Consider the following 20996-nt stretch of genomic DNA (forward strand, 5'->3'; position numbering starts at 1 on the left):
CTTCCTGAATTCTGTCACTCATATGTCCTTTTTTTTTTCTTTGTGTGTTTTTTTTTTTTTTTTTTTTTAAGAGGAATAGAAAAGTTCTGAGATTTTTGAAAAAAAATAGAGAGGAAATAAATCGTCTTTTTGTTTCTTTACACAAACAACCGACATGCAATCTTTCACTGAAGATAATAAGGCTGACGGCGTGGTTCACAGGTGCCATATTTATATCACGCGACGCGCTTAATTGCCACGTCACCTGATCATGGCAGGCCTACAAATAGAGTCATGATTTTACACAAGCTTCAGATACCGGTCACGCGCGCAATGCGTTTGATTTAATTCGAACAGTTTCATTGGTCCACTGTGACCTGTTCGGTAATTTCATTGGTCCGATGTGACGAGGCTAAATGTTTTGGCGGCATGAAGCTCGTTAGCCCGTAAAAATCCATAAATTAGCGGCGTCATTGTTTAAGCCGCAGTGTTCAAAGCGTGTGACAAAAGTAGCGGCTTATAGTCCGGAAATTACGGTAATTAATGCACAGATATTGTATTGATTAGTGAGCACAATATAGTGAAAGGTTTCAGTTCAGATTAGTGCTTGCTTCTTGTGAGACAAATTGAAATTTACCACTGGACTGAATTCGAGTGTATTTGTTGTTACCATTGGTTTTTATTTTTGTACCATACTGATTGCTAATTAATTATTCAGGAATCCATGGCTATTTTATGAGATTGTGTGTCTCACTCACTGTGTGTGTGTGTGTGTGTGTGTGTGTGCGCGCGCGCGTGTATGTATGCATGCATTCATTGATGGTTCACTGAGTGAGCATGTAGTTTTAAGTGCCTTGAATGAGCAATGGCTAAAACCACGCTGAAGACCCAAAAGTAAAGGTTAAAATAAATAAAAATAAGAGGAAAAAAGCTTAAATGATTAATATTAAATATTCCAATGCCCAGTTATTATACATTAATTGAAAACAGGTTATGACAATTTTACTGGCTGGATGCTAGATTTGATAATCTAGAGATAATCAAGAATCACGTAGATTTTAATCCGTTTATTAAGTCTGACATCACACGTCGACCTTATTGATTTGTTTGTCCCGCACCGATGTAGAATACGTGTGGAAGAGCTAAAGAGTGTCTTAGATGACACATTTGCACTTGATACTAATGTTGTTTGGTTTTAATTATTTGCTAAACATTATGTGGTTTAAAGGCATTGTATTGTGTGAAGATGAACTGTTTTTATCAAACACTCACTCACGGTGTGCTGTAGTAGGCTACTACCACAAAAAAAATAAATAAAATAAAAACATGATCCTAATCATAATCCCATGTTTTTTTTTAATCTCACATTTATTCAGAGCACAAGGAACACAGCACTGCGGCATGGTGAAAATACGAGAGCGTCAGTCAACGCAATAGAAGCTGGGACCCGGAAACAGTATTCTCGGTAGCTCATTATGTCATGACTTAACAAGCGGATTATGGCTCTGGCTAATTTAAATTTAATGTAGATCACCCAATTAGTGCCTGACTGCATAGCATAAACGATGCCTGTTAAAACAATCTCGGTTCCTCATCATCTAACAACTAACATATTGAATGTACTGGTGCTCATCAACATCAAGAAATTCATAACTACATAAAACCATCATTATATCATTATATGTACATATTACATACTGCTTGATTTCTCTGCATAGACCCATTCAGTGTTATTGCTTACATCTTTAATTTAGCAAATTGGCCAACAAACAAATGAAAGGATAAAGGATTAGCCATTATATAGATCAAACAGATGAGGATGATGAAGCTGAGCAGATGTCCTTATAAAGTCTATAAAAATACATTAACAAAGTGGGTGTACTGTAAAACTTTACACCACACTCTGTGTTACAAATCAGGAGCATGAATAGTTGATGAGTTGAAGTGTTAATAATGACAGTGTAGAGGCATGTGAACAAAGCTAGTTTTATATTAGACATATATAAACATTTATACACTACACTGTCAGGGCCTGTATCAAAAGAGCAGAGCATTTCTCAGCAGTAGCATGGAAATAAATCTACTCCTTGCCAAAAGGATTTAAAAGTCACAGTTATCTCTCAGCATTGAAAATGAAACGTTACCAGTGTTTCAACTTCAGTGCAAATACCTTGGTGACCTTTGTAAATACATTTTCTTTTATCCATGAATATAAAACAATTTATCATTCGGGGTCGGTTCATTTTGCATACTAAAGTTTACAAAACGTGACTCAAGTAGTACCCACAGACAGAAAAGTTGTTTACTTTTCTTTTTAAAAAAAAGAAGGAAAAAAGAATTGCAACCTAAGATATAAGCATGGTTTTCATTCATAAGAAAGAAATCAAGACCTAACAAAGAAAGATTTTCCTGGCTTTTAACTCAAATGCATTAATTTCCTTACAGTATTAAAACTTTTTATCAAGTGTTCTTTATTTAGATTTTTTTTTGTTTTTGTTTTTTGTTTTGTTTTTACAGTACAACATGTTAGTCATGTGTGATTTGCAATCACTAATAGCTTTTGTTTTGTTAAGGGAAGGTTTGAGGGTGAAATCTCATAACCTGAAGAAACAGCACATCGCCAGACAATGATTGTAGTGGTCATCTTCACTGTTCTGTAAAACAGAAACTTACCACTTCAGGTGGTAAACACATGTGAACCTGAATCTTAACAAGTATCTGTAAAATATGCATTTCAATATAAAATTTGATTTGTTCAATTATTAATAACAAGCAAGTTCACACATTCTGTCCTAGTTTAAATGTTAAGCATGTAAGCCACTTATAGTGTGATCCAGCATCACTCTATGGTGCCGTGTGTGTATATGTTCATATGTATGTTTTTTATGGTCAATGTGTAGTGTATGTGTCTGTGTATGTACATTCCATGTTTTGGTAGAACAAAGACCAAAAGGAAGTGTGTATGTTTGCTTGGAGTGTGTGAAGCAGCATCAATAGCTGCCTCATCATGCTAACACAACCCAATGCATTTGGACAGAATGTAGCCTACAGCATGCACAAAGTCTCACCTTTCAAACAAACTACACATATCACATTTTTTATAAAATACCTGAATTATTTTGTCACATGAGTTAAAGAAGGAGACATTTTAACATTTTACCCAAAAGCTCAAAGGAGGGTGTCCAGATCCCCCAAAGGCCCTCTTCCTGCTGGCAAAACCAACAGTTTCAGCTTATTGTGCACATGTGATTATGGCTGTACCATGTCTGTCTATTCCGTTCACATGATATGGACACACAGGTTGTCAGCCCTCAGAGCAGAGCTCTGACTGACAGTTTGCTACTTTAGCTTCTCCCATCACCTCAGAATTCGAAAGCTTCAAATACGAATCATTCAAGCTGCAATGTCTACACTTTTGTACAGAACATCAACCAAAACCTTCATAATAAAGCGCTATCAATCCTGCCTTATTATAAAACACAGTCTCAGAGTGGACTCTCATACACTCATCAGCACTTAACAAGTCCTTTCTCAACTGTACTAAAGTCTGTTTGATCCTGCAGCACCCCACAGCTTATGATCATAATTTCACATAGGGAGTGAACATTGAAACTAGACAGGAAGAGTCCATTTGAGTTTCCCGTCCAAGGCACGAGCTGCGCTGGCGATTTGTCCAAAGTCACCCTGTGAATGTGTGTGGTCGTGTGATGGAGCTCAAAGAGGTCAGAGGTGAACATCAGGGTTGGTAGAGGGACAGGGGACAGGTTTTATGAGTCTGGGTTTGGAGCAGGGTGATTTTGGGTTTGGAGTAGAAGGTTTTGAGGAAATCCATAAAACAAACTGACAGGTCAAAGGGTGATTGGACAGGGGTTTTGGGGTGAGTTCACAGGGTGGTTCGGGCACAGTGGTGTTTGAGCTTGCAGGGCAACACTCCACGGTTTAGCTGGTAAAACTCCACTAGCTGAAGCAGATCACTGAAGCGTGTGTTTCCGTCGTCCAGGCTGTAGAAGAGCTCCCCATCATCCTCAACCTTACACATATATCCATAAATACACACATTTCATTGATCTGATAGTATAAAATAATGGACAGTAATAAGTAAGTTGGAGTACATATTAGATTTACTTCTAGTGTCTACATTACAAATGACCTAAATCTGATTTCTGATTGCTTATATACAGTGCTGTGAAAAAGTCTCATCCTGATCCCTTCTGTTTTTGTGTATATCTCATACTACATTGTTTCAGAAATTAAAACAAAATCTAAGATAAAACAAAGGCAACTTGAGTAAGCACAAAATACAGTTTTTAAATGATAATGTTATTTATTGAAGCAAAAAATTATCCAATACCAACCGGGCCTGTGTGAAAATGTATTTGCCCCTGTAGTTAATAATTCCCCAAATCTATGAAACTGCATTCATAATGGGGTTCAGCTGGACAAGACGCAACAAGGCCTGATTATTGCAAACCCTGTTCAATCAAAGCTTTTAAGCATGAAGAATGTTAAAAGGTCTTGCCCAGTAACACACTATGCCAAAGTTGAAAGAAATTTCAAAAATAATGAGGGAGAAGGTGATTGAAATACATCAGTCTGGGAAGGGTTATGAAGCTATTTCAAAGGCTCTGGGACTCAGTGAGTCTGGGACAGTGACAACCATTATCTCCAAATGGAAAAAACTCAGCACAGAACTGAACCTTCACAGAAGTGGCCGAGCTTCCAAAATTCCTCCAAAAGTCTGCAATGGCTCATCCAGGAAGTCACAAAAAGAGCCAAGAACAACATCAAAGGAACTACAGGCATCAATAAAGGTCACTGTTCATGACTCCACTATCAGAAAGACACTGGGCAAAAATGACATCCATGGAAGAGTGGCGAGGTGAAAACCACTGCTAACCCAGAAGAACATTAATCCTCGTATGAATTTTGCCAAAACACACCTTGATGATCCTCAAATCTTTTGGGAGAATATTCTGTGGACTGATTCGAAAGTGGAACTGTTTAGAAGACAGGGGTCCTGTTACATCTGGCGTAAACCAAACACAGAGTTCCACAAAAAGTACATCATACCTACGGTCAAACATGGTGGTGGAAGTGTGAGAGTGTGTGGATGCTTTGCTGTTTCTGGGCCTGGGCAACTTGCAATAATTGAGGGAAACATGAATTTTGGTCTCTACCAGAAAATCCTCAAGCAGAATATCTGGTCTTCACTCTGTAAGTTGAAACTCAAGCGCAACTAGATTATGCAGCAAGACATTTGATGCAAAGCATAGTAGTAAGTCCACCTCTGAATGACACAAAAAAAAGCAAAATTAAGGTTGTGGAGTGGCCTAGTCAAAGTCCATGCTTTGGCAGGACCATAAATGGGAAGTCCATACTCAAAAACCCTCCAGTGTGGCTGAACTAAAGCAGAAGAGTGGGCCAAAATTCCACCACAGCGGTGTGAAAAACTGATCTCCCATTATCAGAAGTGTTTTGTTCCAGTTATTGCTGCTAAAGGTGGAGTAATCAGATTTTAAGTCTAAGGGGGCAATTAGTTTTTCACATGGGTGATATGTGTTGGATAACTCTTTTTTTTTGCTTCAATAAAAAATTGAATTTAATTAAAAGGTTTTTATTTTAAGTATTGTGTGTTTACTCAGATGTTGTATTTTGTTTAAAAATCTATAACTATTTAGTATGAGATACACAAAAACAGAAGAAAATCAGCAAATAATTTTTCACAGCATTGTAACTACATTAATTGTTATAGTGTGTAAATGTTAAGTGGCGTGTGGCATGCTACAATTAGTTTGTTAGGTTTTGCTATGGATTATGTTTTACAGAAGGACAGCGTTCAGTCATAGTTCTGAATGTATTCAGCAGTGACAACAGTAATAAGCATTGAAGAGGGTACTGTATGCAATGTTTGTTTATACTGTTAACCTAAGATGAGATTCTTCCAGAGGACTGCATTATGTGGCCTGCCTTAATGTTGGATGTCCTCTCAATTTTGCTATTTTTTTGTCAAGAATAAATCTGATTTGAGCTGCTTGTCTGAACATATCCAAAGTTAGGTTTAGGGTTAGGGTCAGAACTTACAGGGACTATCTGAAAGTGTCTGATTCTCTGTGCATGACACAGGGACAGGACGAAGGTCTTGGGGTTGCTTTGGCTGTCCCTTAAGAGGAACACTCTGAATACAAACAAAATAGAAAATTATACCACTGTATTCAAATTATGGAGGAGAATATAGAAGGTATAGAGAATATACAGATATGGATAAAAGATTAATATAAATGATACATTAGTGTTGTAAAAAAGCACATGGAACAAGAAGTACCCATCGATGAGGCCATGCTGGGTGATCAGTTTGTGAGCCTCATCTCTAGACAGTTTGCTGTGGAACCACGGCTGAGCCATGTGGATTGCTAGAGAGCAGAAGAGCATGTTAAGTGAAAACCATAAAAGGTAAAAAAAAGGAGTGAGAATCGGAGACTGACCTATGTTGGACAGGGAGCTTTGGGAAGGCGAGCAGCTTCCGTGGCTGAGTCGATGGCAGCTCTTCCTCTGAAAGAGAAAGTTATTTTTCATCCAAACATCCAAACAACTCCTATTACTACCGTCAAGGCAACTATCATTACTTACAGTCCTTTATGTACATGGATCCTGCTGTGAGTCTCGATGACCCAATTGACTTTATAGTCAATACTATAAAGTTTCTTATTAACCCTTTGATTCCTATATTAAGTATGGGAGTTGCAGGCAGACTATATCATCACAGAACCTGCCAGCCTGAGCTCCTCATATCAGTCAGCAGACACTTTGGTTCACAGTGCCAGACCTGATAAAATATGCCTGCATGTTCACACTTCTAAATAAAACACTCTGATTGGCTGTGGCACAACCTGTCAGAGCCAGATAAATAATATATTTAGACATCTACAACAGAAAGGGTGAATGAAAACTGATCAATATCCAAGCTCAATCAGCACTATGTATGACAAAAAATTTACATAGTAGTTTGAGGACATGACATCTCCAGTTTCACAGGGAAACAAACAGCATCTCTCACGCAAAATAACTGAGACGCAGGACTACTAAGGACACTGGAGCTTTCATTCTGCCAGTGGGGTGGCTGGGGAATACAGGTTAAGCTTGAATCAAGTTCACAAAAAAGCATGATTTGGAGTGGAAAGGGTTCAGTTGAAACGGATGACTAGCTGTAGATCACCTAATGCAATGCTGCTATGTTAAGAGGCAGATCTGTGCCTCACCCTCCATGATAGACCTTCCTCCACAGCCACTGACAGAGCCTCTGATGGGTTATCAATCACACGGCTCCTCTGCCCTGAGAAATCCATGGCTACGAGAGAGTTCTCTGAAATGCTTCTCTGAAAAACAAAACAAAAACACACACACACACACACACACACACACATGAAGAACTCAGAATTTCTATTCTCTCAGTTCACTGCACACACACACACACACACACAAACACACACACAGTCTTAGACAGTCTTTTGTCTTTGTGGAGTCATGCTGCCATCCAGTGTTCTAACAATGCAATTCTTGTTCAGACCACCAGTATTAGGCTTTAAGACTGGGTGATTTGTGTGGATTAGTGGGTTTGTATAGTTTGATGCTTGGGCACATAACTCTTAACAGCCACATTTAAGCTGTCACCCTCGTTAGCTCACAATCCCCCTATAAGCACTAAGAAATGGGATAGTAGACTTTTTGCCAAGTCGTAATGAGTAGGTTATGAAAAACATGCATGTTATCCCCGTGCTTTGGGAGTTTTCTCTGGGTACTCCGGGTTTGCTCCCCCCATCCAAAGACATTCGTTGTAGGCTGACTGGCATCATTAAATTGTCCGTAGTGTATTAATGGTTATGTGAGTTTGTATCCGATTGTGCAATGTGATGGGTTGGCAACCCATCCAGTGTGTCCCTCGCTCTGGTCCCTGAGTCTCCTAGTATAGGTTCCAGGCTCCCCCGCAATCCAATGTAGGATAAACGGTATAGAAAATGGATGGATTTGCATGTTCTCCCTGTCTTCATGTTAGTTTCCTCCTGGTTCTCTGGTTTCCTCCCATTGTCCCAAAACTTGCAGGCTGGTGGCTTGTTTACACTAATATGGGCTATACCCCTAGGTGTGAATAAGTGTGTGAATGTGTGTCAATATGTGTCCAGCAATGGACTGGTGTCCCATTAGAGAGGAATTCTCCCATGTTACCAGGATTAGCTGTGGATTCTACCATGACCCTGACCAGGTTAAAGTGGTTACAGAAAATGAATAAATAGAACAAGTTAAATTTGTGAGGGTTTGATAGCAAAGGTGTTATTATTATTATTACTTTTATTGCCATTATTTTGAACTGTATGTGTGTAAACACTTTCTGGAAATAAAAAAAATTAAAGTTATAGAAAAGTAAAATAAATAAATAAATCACCTCAATTGAAATCTGTGTTCAGTTTAACCATTTACTGCAGTTAATTTGCACATGGTTAACCAAATAAAATGATTCTTGCCACAGGCCTAATTTCTAGGTTTATATACATCGCTTCCTGGGTAAGACCCTGTTGCCAAGCTGGAGATGGTGAATGAAGAAGGTGTGAGTCTGTTTTCTGAACAGCTCGGAGAATTCTAGTGTTGAACTCCATTCAGTCCTGTATAGAATTACTATAATCACTATGAGCCACGGGCCTCACATTTAAAAGTAACAGGATCCTAATGTTTCAGAGAACACTTCTATGAACAGGGGGTATTGAGAAGCCTTATGACTCTCATATGACGATGCACCTCACCCCCACATTAAATACTGATGGGTTGCTCCTCATTTTTCACAATACTGTGGCTACAAACTTTACTCCAATGTCAGACTCTAGACTTGGCCGCAAATGCTTTCACACTCCGTGTCTGTCCAGGTTAGGACTCACTTTTTGTGTTCAACAAGGCAGAGGTGATGAGTTGTAAAGTCAGTCAGCAGCTGATGCTGAGATAAATTTAGAGTCAGTCTGGCTCCTCTATCATGTCCAACACACTAAAAATAACTCGGGGAGCTTTAGTCACACACAATACTCTTATTTGGAGGCAACATTAGTAAATTGCTCTCAGAAATGAGCATGAAATTGTAGCCCCCTATTTATGGCATCAGTAGAGAACTCTTGTGGCCTGAAGCTCTATAAAACAGCCCAGCTGGAGCTCTACAGAGCTGAATCATGCTGACTCTTTAAGGGGAATATTCTGACCACTGAGAGAGACTATTTATTTTATTTCTGTATTCTGAAAAGTATTCTGCACCACTGAATTCTTGATTGTTCAGAAGGTTGATTAATTTTCTATAACAGCAGCGCTGACAAATCACAGTTTTATGATACTGCATTCATTCTAATATGATGCTTACTATAGTACCGGCTAATTCACATGGACTATTATGCAGGACTCCACATAAATTAATTCCGAAAGTGCGTAATTGTTGATATGTTAAAGTTTTCTATATGTTTATTAAGCATTTTATCAGTGCTTTGTAAAGCTGTTCCTTTAAGTTACAATATCTACCATAGGAAAGTCTACAGAACAAAACTCTTTGTGCTCAGTAACATGGCAAGCAACTTCTTTGTCTTAGTAACTTTAAGGGAGAGAAAAAAAGAGAAACTTGTGACGGAATGACTGTTTATAGCATCTATAAAATAAGTGATAACAGGAACTAACTTCCACAACATGATGTTACACAACATTAAATGTGACTATAAACAGATAAAATGTACAATCTACTGTTATTTATTAAATAAAAAATGCTAGGGTTGGTAAATTATTGTGGTACAAAGTCCGTACATGGGGTTTGCGGTGATTGTTTCAGCCAAAAATGCTCGATTTTGCTGTGGTAGAGTTTTAATGCTTTTTTGTTGTTGTTGAAAACTACTTGAATCAGCAAAATTGCAATTACACTAAATTGTTTTGCGTGGTCTTTCGCAGTGATGTTTGTTGGTAAATGAGACCTTTTACCTTTACTCATGTTTAACACGTGAATTGAAGATGGCTTTGGCTGAATGTAACTGATTTCACATACGCATCTGGGCCCATATCTGAGGAAAATCTGTAGTAATTTAAAAAAATTGCAAGCGCATCTGAATATTACACTGTTTGCTTGATTTTGTGTTCATTTCTGCAATCACAAAATCCTGGAGGGACTGGGTATAAGAGGAAAAAAACACATCAGAACATGCTGTTTTTGGAAAATAATTAACTTCATTATTATAATGGCTATCTGCTTCATTATAACTTGACGTTTTATTCCTTACAAATAACTGTCCAAACACCATAATACTGATGCATATATTTAAAATACACTACTATTAATACATAAAATAAAATCTATTGTTTAATTTAATGGTTGTAGAAAAGAATTGGTACATAATTTGTATCTAAATGATTTCTATAATTTTGTTTTCTGTAATTTTGCATTTTTCAAACGCAGAAAATACTTTGAATGATGAAATTATGTAAACTGACGCTCATGTGGTTCTGGTAGATTTTAGAGAATACACCTAAAAAAAATACAATACAATATACATTACAATACAATACAATACAATACAGTCTGAGAATAGGGAAATTGATGTGATGGCTAATGAAGTACTGGAGGTTTCCAGCAAGAGGAGAAAAAAAGGGCAGATCTGGTGTTATAATGTTTTTCCCTATTACTAGCTGTCATAAAGTTATTTTATGTCCTATGTCTATTAACAATATTAATATGGTAAGACTATGGATCAGAAGGTCGTAAGTTCAAATACCAGCATTGCCAAGCTTCCACTGCTGGACCCTTGAGCAACTAGTTCTGGGCATGACCTGATTAACCAAACTGACTGTATTAGGATGATTAAAATATGTAATTTCGAAATGCATTATCCAGTCAATAATGTCAACAATAAACAATACTGATCATCCAAATATGCATAGTGTGTTCCTCGTACAGTCCAGAATCCATATAAATCATGGCTCTCAGACTGAAACACGGGTCACAATTCCAAATAAGTCTCTCTTCCTCTCTCACATATTTCTTTTTAACCAAGGGCACTGACCTGTCAAACCACTAAGATCAGCTAACCAATACGGTATCAGCTTTAATTTTCTGCTAATTGACATTTGTCTACTAATGTCATGTAATGACAAGTAATTACTCCCATATAGTTATTGATAGAGATGCACCGATCAATCGGCCATCGGCCAATAGTTTAAAAAAATCTGATGATCAGAGCTGATTATATCCAGGCAATCAATAGAGGACGGGAAAACTCACTGATTTCGTGCTGTGTGTAAAGATGATGTCTCTTATGTGGAATGATAATAAAACTGCAGTTTGTAAGCTCTGCACTGCTAAAATTTTACACCGGACGCTGCAGCAGTGAAGAGGGAGTTTTGGTGTGCGAGTCAAATTTTTTTTTTGCTGCGCTGCTCGAGTTGCTTGCACTGAATTAAAGCACCAGTACACCGTTGAAAGATTTAAATGAAGATGACTTGACAAAAAGTATATATTGCACAGAAAAATATATTTGTAGAGTAGTATATTTCATATCCAGTTTATATATTATATATATAAAGCATATAATATATATTACCAGTTTGATGTTCAGTGGTGAAGTAGAAATACTTTTGTTTGTGGTGAGTGAATGTGAGTCTAACAGGAGGTTTTTTTAGAATTCAGTCAATTAATTCTGTTAATATGAATTAATAACATTCAATAAGTTAAGAAATCTTACTTTAATCTTCAGAATTTAGTTCATGTGTTAATGTTAATTTGAGTAATGTGTTTTCTGTTTATGATACCAGTTACTGTGAAAAAACTTGTTGAAATGGAGAGAATAAAGCTTTTATTTGCAATTCTTTCCGAATTGTGGAATTAATTGTTATTAATTTAAAAGAAGGCATAAAAAGCAGAACTATTGGTATCGGCTGATATCACTCTGAATAATCGGTTATCAGTACCTGCTGAGAAACTTAGTATCGGTGCATCTCTAGTTGTTGAGTTAGACCAACCCACTGAAGCTAAGCAGGGTTGAGCCTGGCCAGTACCTGGATGGGAGACCTCCTGGGGAAAACTAAGGTTGCTACTGGAAGTGGTATTAGTGAGGCCAGCAGGGGGTGCTTACCCTGTGGTCTGTGTGGGTCCTAATGTCCCAGTATAGTGATGGGACACTATGTCGTAAAAGAGTAGGGGATGTCCTGGCGAAATTCCCCCATTGGCCCTTATCTATCATGACCCCCTAATAATCTCCATCCCTGAATTGGCTACATCACCCTCCTATCCTCTCCACTAATAGCTGGTGTAGCCGGTGTGTTCTGGTGCACTATGGCTGATGTCGCATCATCCAGTTGGATGCTACACACTGGTGGTTGAAGAGATTTCCCCCAAATAATATAAAGCGTTTTGAGTGCCTAGAAAAGCACTATATAAAAAAGGAATAACCCAAAGAAGACCCATACTGTATGCTGTTTTAGAAAGAATTATGTAATATGTATATGATGGGATGGGATGGGACTACATGCTGGATTTTTTTGAAAATGCTTCAAATATATACAGGATTAAAACACACATACTGTGGCTGGAGTAAATGTACTCAAAACAGCAAGGGCATAAGTAATTCTGATTGGGATGTTCGCTTGAAGCTGTGTTCAATTTGTGATGACACCAAGAGTGTGCGCTTTGAACTATTTCAAAACCTTTGCTTTGAGAACAAGGGTTTAAACAGAATCAAGACATCTGAGACTGTACTGCTCATGTATACCATTGTTACATGCCACCTATGTCTTATCTGGCAACTAGTTTTTATTCCTACTTTTTTTGGTCTGGGTTATGATGTTATGTTTTCTTCTGACTGTGTTTTGACCACGGTTTTGGATTGTTACTCTGATTATTGGATTTCTCCTAATTAACATGAGCAGTTTAACTGATTAATTAACTACTGACCAATTTCAGGACATAGATAGATGAACTCACCATTGGAGAGCTTTTCTGCTTCTGATGAGGCTGGATGAAGTTTTGGTACAGCTGCATCCCAAACTGCACACATTATAATACATATAACCATGTCAGAGTGATGTTATGGAGGTAGAGAAAGATCCACTGAGCAGGTAGTGATTGCAGGACAGTATGTGAACACATTCTACTCTGAGAAGAACCTCCTCTCAAATGGCTCAGTGCCTCATTTCAGATATGCTCCATAAAGACTATGTCTGTCATTTACAAAAAGACTGTGAGAGACTTAGATGAAAGGAGAGAGGAAGGAAGAAAGAGAATGCCAGAGAGTGATGAAGAGAGTTTTCACCTTGAAGAAGCGCATAGCCGTGATCCAGCAGGTTCTGGTCTGCTCAACATCCGCACACAACAGTTTGAGGTCCCGAGCTGAGCTTGACTTACTCGGCTGCACACCGAATCACACGTAGACACATTTTCTAGTCACATTCTTGATCATTTCATGATATTAATCACATTTTATAATATCTCCATGACTAAGATCATTCCTGGCTTCTCATAACACTAAAATGATAAATGGAGATAAGACGCCAGACACTGTGTTTGATTATGGCTTTATATAACACCCATTAAACAATGAGACACAGACAAATGGGACACTTAATTAGGGTTATTATATCATAAAGCTAACTATGCACAGATGGTATGTGTAATATAATTCAACATCAACATTGCACAATCAAATATGTGAAACGTGTGTGTTTGTGGATTTAGCTGGGTGTGTTGTAAAGAAACGTTCGCAAATACCTTTATACAGAATCCGTAGTCTGTGGGAGCGCCGTGTGTTTTTCTGGCTGATAACAAAGTGTAGACATCACTGTCACAAAACTCTGCAACAAACTGCAGATGTCTGGGTTCCTTACATATGAGGAAGAAAGACAGAGAGTTACCTGTCGCAACACATCGGTTGAGTTTTAATGCAGTAAAAAATGTGTGTGGTGGTGATTATGTGGAGATGATGAGGGGGTGGGGGTGCCCTAAATACCTTCTGCCCTATCCCCAAGTTCCAACACTAAGCCCGTAGTCATCCCATAGTAGGGATGAATGCAAACATGTAAACTATGTCCAGCATCCAGCACACTGTCAGTAAATACACTAAATAAATGAAGAGTGTACTAAAATGTGGCAAGCCTGGCAAATTGTGTGAATTGGGAAGTGCTTGGAGGCAGAAAATTATGCAGCAAAGAGGAGAAGAGCAAAGCAAGATGCTAGGAATTTTCTAGTAATAAAAAATCACGGCAGAAGGTAAATGTGAATAATTACAAATCGAATAATGGTTTAAACAAAAACACTAAAGCTGAAGGTAAAGGCCTAGATCTGAAGCACAGGGAGCATAGCTGAGGCTGTCATGGTTTAACATTGTTATACTGTAATGTATTAAGACATTACAGTGAAGAAGCTGAGAGAGCAGCAACAGGGTTTAACGCGTAGGAGGACATTAAGACTGTGGCTTACATTGCAGCAGTGGGACTAAAATTACTCGACCAGTTAAAATGATGTGGATTTAGTTTGAGGGTTCATGTAAGCTCCACTTAAAAGATGTGGATTAAGCATTCAGTGTTTGGAAACACTCTCAATGTCTTGCAATGTTATGATTAAAATCAAGGGCCAAACTCACACAATGTAAGACAATTATATAGCAATCTCTTCTGTTTCAAATGGGGCTACCCTCTCAATTACAACTAGGGTGTAATATGTACAAGAGAAGATAGTAGCATACATGTTGCAATGCCAGAAGCTTTATCTTAACAACAGTGAAAGGAAGCCAAGTGAAAAGAAGAGACTGAGAGAAAGGGAGGAAAGAAAGAAAGCCTTTCCCAAGCAAAGCAACACAAAGCAAGCCTTTGTCTAATTTTGTCTGTGCTACACTATTCTAATTTCCAACAGCGAATAACAGGCACAGACACACAAAAAAGACAGAGATTGACAGACCTGTGGACAGAAAAAAGATTGCTACAGAGGCAAAAACCAACCATCTTTAATATATTTGTAGCAGGAATAAGTTATAAAAAAATAAATAAAATTAAAAAAAAAATATGGATTAGAACCAGAGCAGCTTTGTGCACAGGGCCGGTATTAGTTAGTAGTGAGTGGGCTCCGCTTACGCACCTAACAACAACTCTTTGTTATAAAAAAGGAAAAAAACGGAAAGAGGGCAGCACTGGTTGGCATGGCAAATAGCAGGTATAAGCTTCACCTGTGGTGAGTGGGAAGGGTTCAGACACTGGCACAGCCCCAGGATCTGCCGCACACAATCCTGCCCGACCAGTTCTGGCCAGCCGATGGCCACAATGCTTTGCTGTTCGATCTAACTGTCACATCTAACAGCAGGACTGCAGGAGATTAGTGCTTGAATGAGGGTGCTTTGAAATGATCTGAGGCAGGCTTATCAAACCAAGCTCTGTCCGTCACTTCTATTTGTCTCAGACTGGATAAGCTAGGAGTGATTTGAGTAAGTAATGTTACTTGCCTCTAGAGTCTAAGCGGTAAGATCAAGTGGTGCAATGCATGATTAGAACCAAGAGGTGCAGGTATTATATACCTTTATAGAGTTGAACACATTCAACCCACTTATACTTAGTTATGTATTGTGGGGTTACGTGAAAGAGAAACAGAGTGATTATTGCATAAAATTAGAGGTCATGCAATGGATTACTGAGTGTTTTTTTTTGTATTACCTTTGATGTGCCCTTATTGGAAAAATACAGTCCAGACCTTCTCAAAACAAAATAGAACTTCTTCCAGGACTTCCTGCCTTGCTCTTTCGAGTAAAGGAAGCCGTGGATCTCAGGACATGTGCTGGAGTTGAGAAATGTCTAAGAGTGCACAGACACAAACAGCGCCAGTCAGACATCTTTCAGTTAGTACGTTTACACGGACAACAATAATCCGATATTAACCCGATTAAGACAATAATCTGATTAAGAAACTACCATGTAAACAGTGATTATTGATTACTTTAATCTGACAAAAGTCATACTCGAAGTAAACAAAAACCGAATTAAGATGCGTGGAGTATTCCTATTTTAGTCGCATTATCAAAGTGCATTATAGACATGTACACACCTTAATCACACTATTAACGTCGTGTGGGAGTTTTCACCGCATTTTACGACAGGACACGTACACATACGGCAGTGCTCAACCGTTAGACGGCAAACAAGAGAGCACGGCTGCGTCCGAAACCACGTACTTACCTACTATATAGTAGGGGAAAGACATGTATTTCAGCTACTGTATAGTAGGTAAGCATCTGGTGTTGGACAGAGCCGGATGGCTCTGCAAAAAATCCCTCTGGCTCTGCACGTATCCCTCTGGATACGTGCAAAAAACGTCTATTTGCACGTATAGCATGACAGATAATTAACTGCACTTGGACTTTTTGTAAAATTAACAGTGAAACACCGAAAATTGTATACGGTACCATAACAAAGACGAACTGTATGTTGATACGTGAAATTCTGGAGGGAACGTTGAATGGCATGGCATGGGGACATGTGCCATTAATTGATCTATGTTCTATAACATATAAAACCTGAACATGAAAGGAATATTCTAAAAGCGACTCATGTAAACACCTCAGTCACAATATTGTCTTATTCAGAATGAGGTCAATAATTAGATTATTGCTGTCCATGTAAACATAGTCACTGTGACAGTCCTTCCCATAAGAACTCTCAGAATAATAAAATGATAAATACACGAGTACATAGATCTTGTCTACATATATCCTATATTAACCCCTTCTAGACTTAAACTTCTAGATTGAACAATTTATTGGTGATTCCACAATTGGAGTGCCATTTAGCCTTTGTAACTGTTATAAAGTAAACAAATATAAATAAATAAATAAATAATTGGGAAAAATGTAACTTTTTTCAACACTGAATCTAAGACAACATGCATTTAACCATTCAAAAAATGTGCTAACCTGTCTCAGGTATATATATAAAATTTTATTTTTTCTACAAGGTGTCATTTTTAACAATGGCTGTATTTTGCTCTAGAATGAATAAAAGGGTTGAGTTTTTAGCATAGAATTAGCAAATACACACCATGTGGTTAATTAGCATTCACACTTATGGCATGAGGACATTAAGGACATGTGTCCTAATCTAATGATTCACATAATGATTCACAATATAATGTTTCACATACAGTTTTTTTTGTTGTTGTTTTTTTTACATTTTAATCTATAATTTGGGTAACCATGTCAGTCACACATCAGTATGAAAATAAAGGAGAATAATTGAACTTTTCTTCTTCCTATGATCTTCAGTGAATTTGGATAATGCTACTTACAGCTGAACTATGACTTGTTCAATATTCTAAATATTTCATGGGGTGACTATATTTAGTTAACAGGCTTAAGTGAATGATGTGGGTCACTAAAATCTATAATTTCTTAATCTATGATGCATGAATCATGAAAATGGATGCTTCAAGCATAATGTTAAACGGATTCACGCATTAATGCGAAAATAATATTTTTGAAGTATTGTAATGGGATTGGGATAGGTAAAAATTCTGTTTTCTAATGGTGTCATCTGTTGTATGTTTTACCTTATTTATCTGAAATATGTACATAGGTTGTTGTGAAGGACACTTTACCTACATTTAAAATGTCTTGTACCATTACTTTAAATACATGTTTGTAAATGTAATACAAGTGAGACACAAATGCACCCCAATCATGGAATCACCCTTATAATATTTACAGAATAACATGCTTTAAGATAAATAACGGAATAGTATTTTGGGACATAAAGGTGTTAAAATAGAGATTTAGGGACAATGAGACTGCTGAAAGGTGATACCTGGATAAGCTGTGAGTGGTTCATGAGGCCATTGGCTTCACTTGATATAGACACCATGCTTTCTGGGAAAAAATCCTGTTAACATGAGGAAAACATCAATCACTACAACAAACACCAACCATCAAGATTACTAAAGACTATGAAGGAGTAACAGACTCTAAAGATTTGCATGGTCTATGCCCTAAAATTTGAGTCACCTCTGTAACTCATCATTTTGCCTAAACCTTCTGGAATGGAATAATCCTCTCTAAATTGACTGATCAAAGGCAGTTCCAAGTCAAACAGAGCTCTAAAAACCCCATGTCTGTCTTTAAACTCTAGTGAAGCCCTTCAAACAGATCTCTGCTAATAATACTGGTAATTGAGTTGAATCTATGTTTGTCCATTGAAGCACAGGCCTCAAAGGCCTGATGATTGGGTCATTGGAGTGCATATAACTTGCTTATTTTGTGTATGGATTATAAATTAGTTAAATTAGAAAGAGACCTTGTGTTGCATTTCTGCTACTCTGCCAATCAGTTATACATTACTTAGGCAGCACGTACTGACTTTTTTCCAAGAATAACGCACACACAAACACACCACACACCAGAGGTTTCTTGAAGAATTCATATTTGGCATAATTCTTCCTGAAATACAGGCGGCTGTCTGAGTCCATGCCCCAGTTAGACTGCACTTCCAGAACTGATTCATGGTCTTCTATGATTCTTTCTGTAAGCAATACAAGAAAAGAGAAGTCATAGTGAAATAAAAATAAAAATACACCTATGTACATTTGCATACTTATCTCTACACACACAAACACACAAAATTCAATAAAGTAAATGATTATTATGAGAGCACTATATTCAACAAAAAATGTATTTTTTTGTATAGCACTTTATATTTTAGGAGCACTTTCAGTGTTTGGATTTTGACTTACTCCCATACAGCTAATATGGGCTACAAAAATAAATTATTAACAAAGTTTGACTTTTTTTAAAATATGCTTCATCAATGAGTAATCTTTGATTATAACGAGTGCAAGGTGCAGGGGAGTCAGAAGCCGACTGAGTCAACTGCATTGCTTCACTTTATCATTAAACATTATTCAGCTCCTTGAAACCCAAACGAATGTTTAATGAATTAATGGAAAGCGGCTATTTAGAGCAAGCCATCTGGAAGAGTGAGAAGAGTTGATGATATTCAAGACTAATTAATTCCCATAGCATAACTGCAATCAGGGCTGGCGAGCCTCATCAAAATGCACTGGCATCCTGGGTGTTTCTCTGGGTATCTGTGATCTCCTGCTGTGAGGCACAGGGTATTTCTACTCTTTGCTTATCTGTGGGCAGTTAAAAGCTTCCGCCAGTAGCAGGCTGTGGAATCTCCAATCAGCATTTTATGCATTGTGGATAAGTTGTGTGTAAATGTTCTTGTAGCACTTGCAGAAACTACTAAGAAAATGAGAACAATTCAGGACCGAAAGTAAGATGGAGCTCTTGAGCTATTACTAGGGACACATGAATCCATCATTCTGTCCAGCTTTTTCATCACAAGACCATATGAGCTCAAGCAGTCATATTTTTAAAAGTTAAACGTTACATAGAGGGGGAAAAAATACAAAATAAATACACTATGCAAGATTTAATATTTATTGTAGCTATTTACTAATGGCTTAAAATAAAGTTGTCATGCAATAATTAAATAATTAAACAAAGTAAACAAATTTCCCATTGATATCTAGAGCTCTTGAATCTTACACTTCATTTAAGCTTTATGTTGTTTTCAAGAAGATCACTATCTAGCACCACAGAGCCTAATGGCAGTCAGCAAGGTCCACTGGGCTTATTGTGTATTTTCCAGTGTCCTTTACATCTTAAACACATTGCCATTGATGCACAGTCCGATAAACTTTTACTTACATATTTAACCGCGTACAACTTCAACACTTTCCCTGAAATAATAACTCTTTATTACATTAGTACCATGAGGTAATTTGTTCGCTCTAATTCTAATGGTTGGGCCTGTATTGTGCACATGTCTGGGTAACAAATTAATGGAAGAAACAACATGAAGGATTGAGACGTTATCATCCTGGAAGAGACCACTCCCATCTGGAAAGAAATGTTTCATCAGAGGATGAAGGTAATCAGTCAGAAGAACTTTGTATTGAGTGAACCGTCCATCAAATGAAGCTTATACCCCCAACAGCAAAACAGTGGCACTAGTTCTTCCCATTGTCACACATTTGCATGGATTTATTTTGGCCATTCTTTTATAAATTATTTCTTTTTAGGCCTTCGGTTTAGCTAGAGAGCAATTGAGGATAACAGTGTCTCATTGGTTAAAAATATTACAGGCAAGCAGTACTGCTAACGGCTGACACATCAGACCATCAAGAAATATACTGTTACATGTGTGCATCATGTGAAGAGGAGCCCCGCTGTTTAATTAAATCACTCTCAATAGTCCACAATAGTCCACCGCTAACAGAAATATTCTAACTGATATTTAGAATATTAGAAACTGAATAATGTATTTTAGCTACCTTTAAAATCAGACTCCTTTAGGCAAAAGCCTGTTAACCACAACTAGGCTCATTATGGCACTAATCATACAGTTATGGAACAAATTACATTTAAATTGTCGCAGCAGGTCTTAGAGTCAATGATTTAAACAGAGGTAGGTTTCAGGGAAACATGCTGTTTCAATGATAGCATTCAATCAGGCCTGTTTAATATATGTGCTAGTTAAGTCTCAGTGATGACTTCTCTAAAAATATACCCAGGAGAGGAAAAAAAGATAGAAGGAATGTGCAATCATTATGAAGCAGCAGAAATGATAGATGCATAATAGGGATACACAGAGGAAAGAAATACATGGACTGAAAAAGAGGATGGAAGGAACAGATGGTTGAATTATGCAATGGTGTGAAGAATTGTGTTGAGGAATATTCCTGTATGGAAGGTAGCCTACACCGGGCAGAAGTCACTGCCAATGTTAACCACTTCCTGCCCATTGGATATTGAATATTATTTATGTTTGGAAGAAAGACCATGCTTAGAAGACCTCTTAGATAGATTATTCTGTACTCATCATTACCATTTCTTATCCCAAACTCTACTTGTAACCTTCCAAAATCCATTTATACCACCACCCGTTCATTCACACCATTTGCAGACTTCACTGTTCCTCCA

At 37.7% G+C, this 20996-nt stretch overlaps 1 protein-coding gene and 1 long non-coding RNA gene across 7 annotated transcripts in view; one reads left to right on the forward strand and one right to left on the reverse strand.

The window, feature by feature from the left end:
* Positions 1-323: 323 nt before the first annotated feature.
* Positions 324-1605, forward strand: LOC108266677 (uncharacterized). The gene is made up of 2 exons (XR_001812929.3): positions 324-515; positions 1356-1605. It is a non-coding gene; the product is annotated as an uncharacterized LOC108266677 (long non-coding RNA).
* A 346-nt stretch (positions 1606-1951) lies between these two features.
* Positions 1952-20996, reverse strand: part of grb14 (growth factor receptor-bound protein 14) — a 71891-nt gene continuing 52846 nt past the window's right edge. For all 6 annotated transcript variants that reach the window (XM_017470314.3, XM_017470313.3, XM_017470312.3 and 3 more), the window contains 11 exons: positions 18407-18528; positions 17818-17892; positions 15679-15816; positions 13748-13858; positions 13293-13388; positions 12965-13027; positions 7236-7352; positions 6462-6528; positions 6302-6389; positions 6061-6154; positions 1952-4009 (listed from right to left, as the gene is read on the reverse strand). In XM_017470314.3, coding sequence (XP_017325803.1) covers positions 3863-4009; positions 6061-6154; positions 6302-6389; positions 6462-6528; positions 7236-7352; positions 12965-13027; positions 13293-13388; positions 13748-13858; positions 15679-15816; positions 17818-17892; positions 18407-18528 — 1118 coding nt within the window. In that variant the 3' untranslated portion in view covers positions 1952-3862. The remainder of the gene's footprint in view (positions 4010-6060; positions 6155-6301; positions 6390-6461; positions 6529-7235; positions 7353-12964; positions 13028-13292; positions 13389-13747; positions 13859-15678; positions 15817-17817; positions 17893-18406; positions 18529-20996) is intronic.

Source organism: Ictalurus punctatus, chromosome 6 (genome assembly GCF_001660625.3).
Source record: "Ictalurus punctatus breed USDA103 chromosome 6, Coco_2.0, whole genome shotgun sequence".
Taxonomy (NCBI): domain Eukaryota; kingdom Metazoa; phylum Chordata; class Actinopteri; order Siluriformes; family Ictaluridae; genus Ictalurus; species Ictalurus punctatus.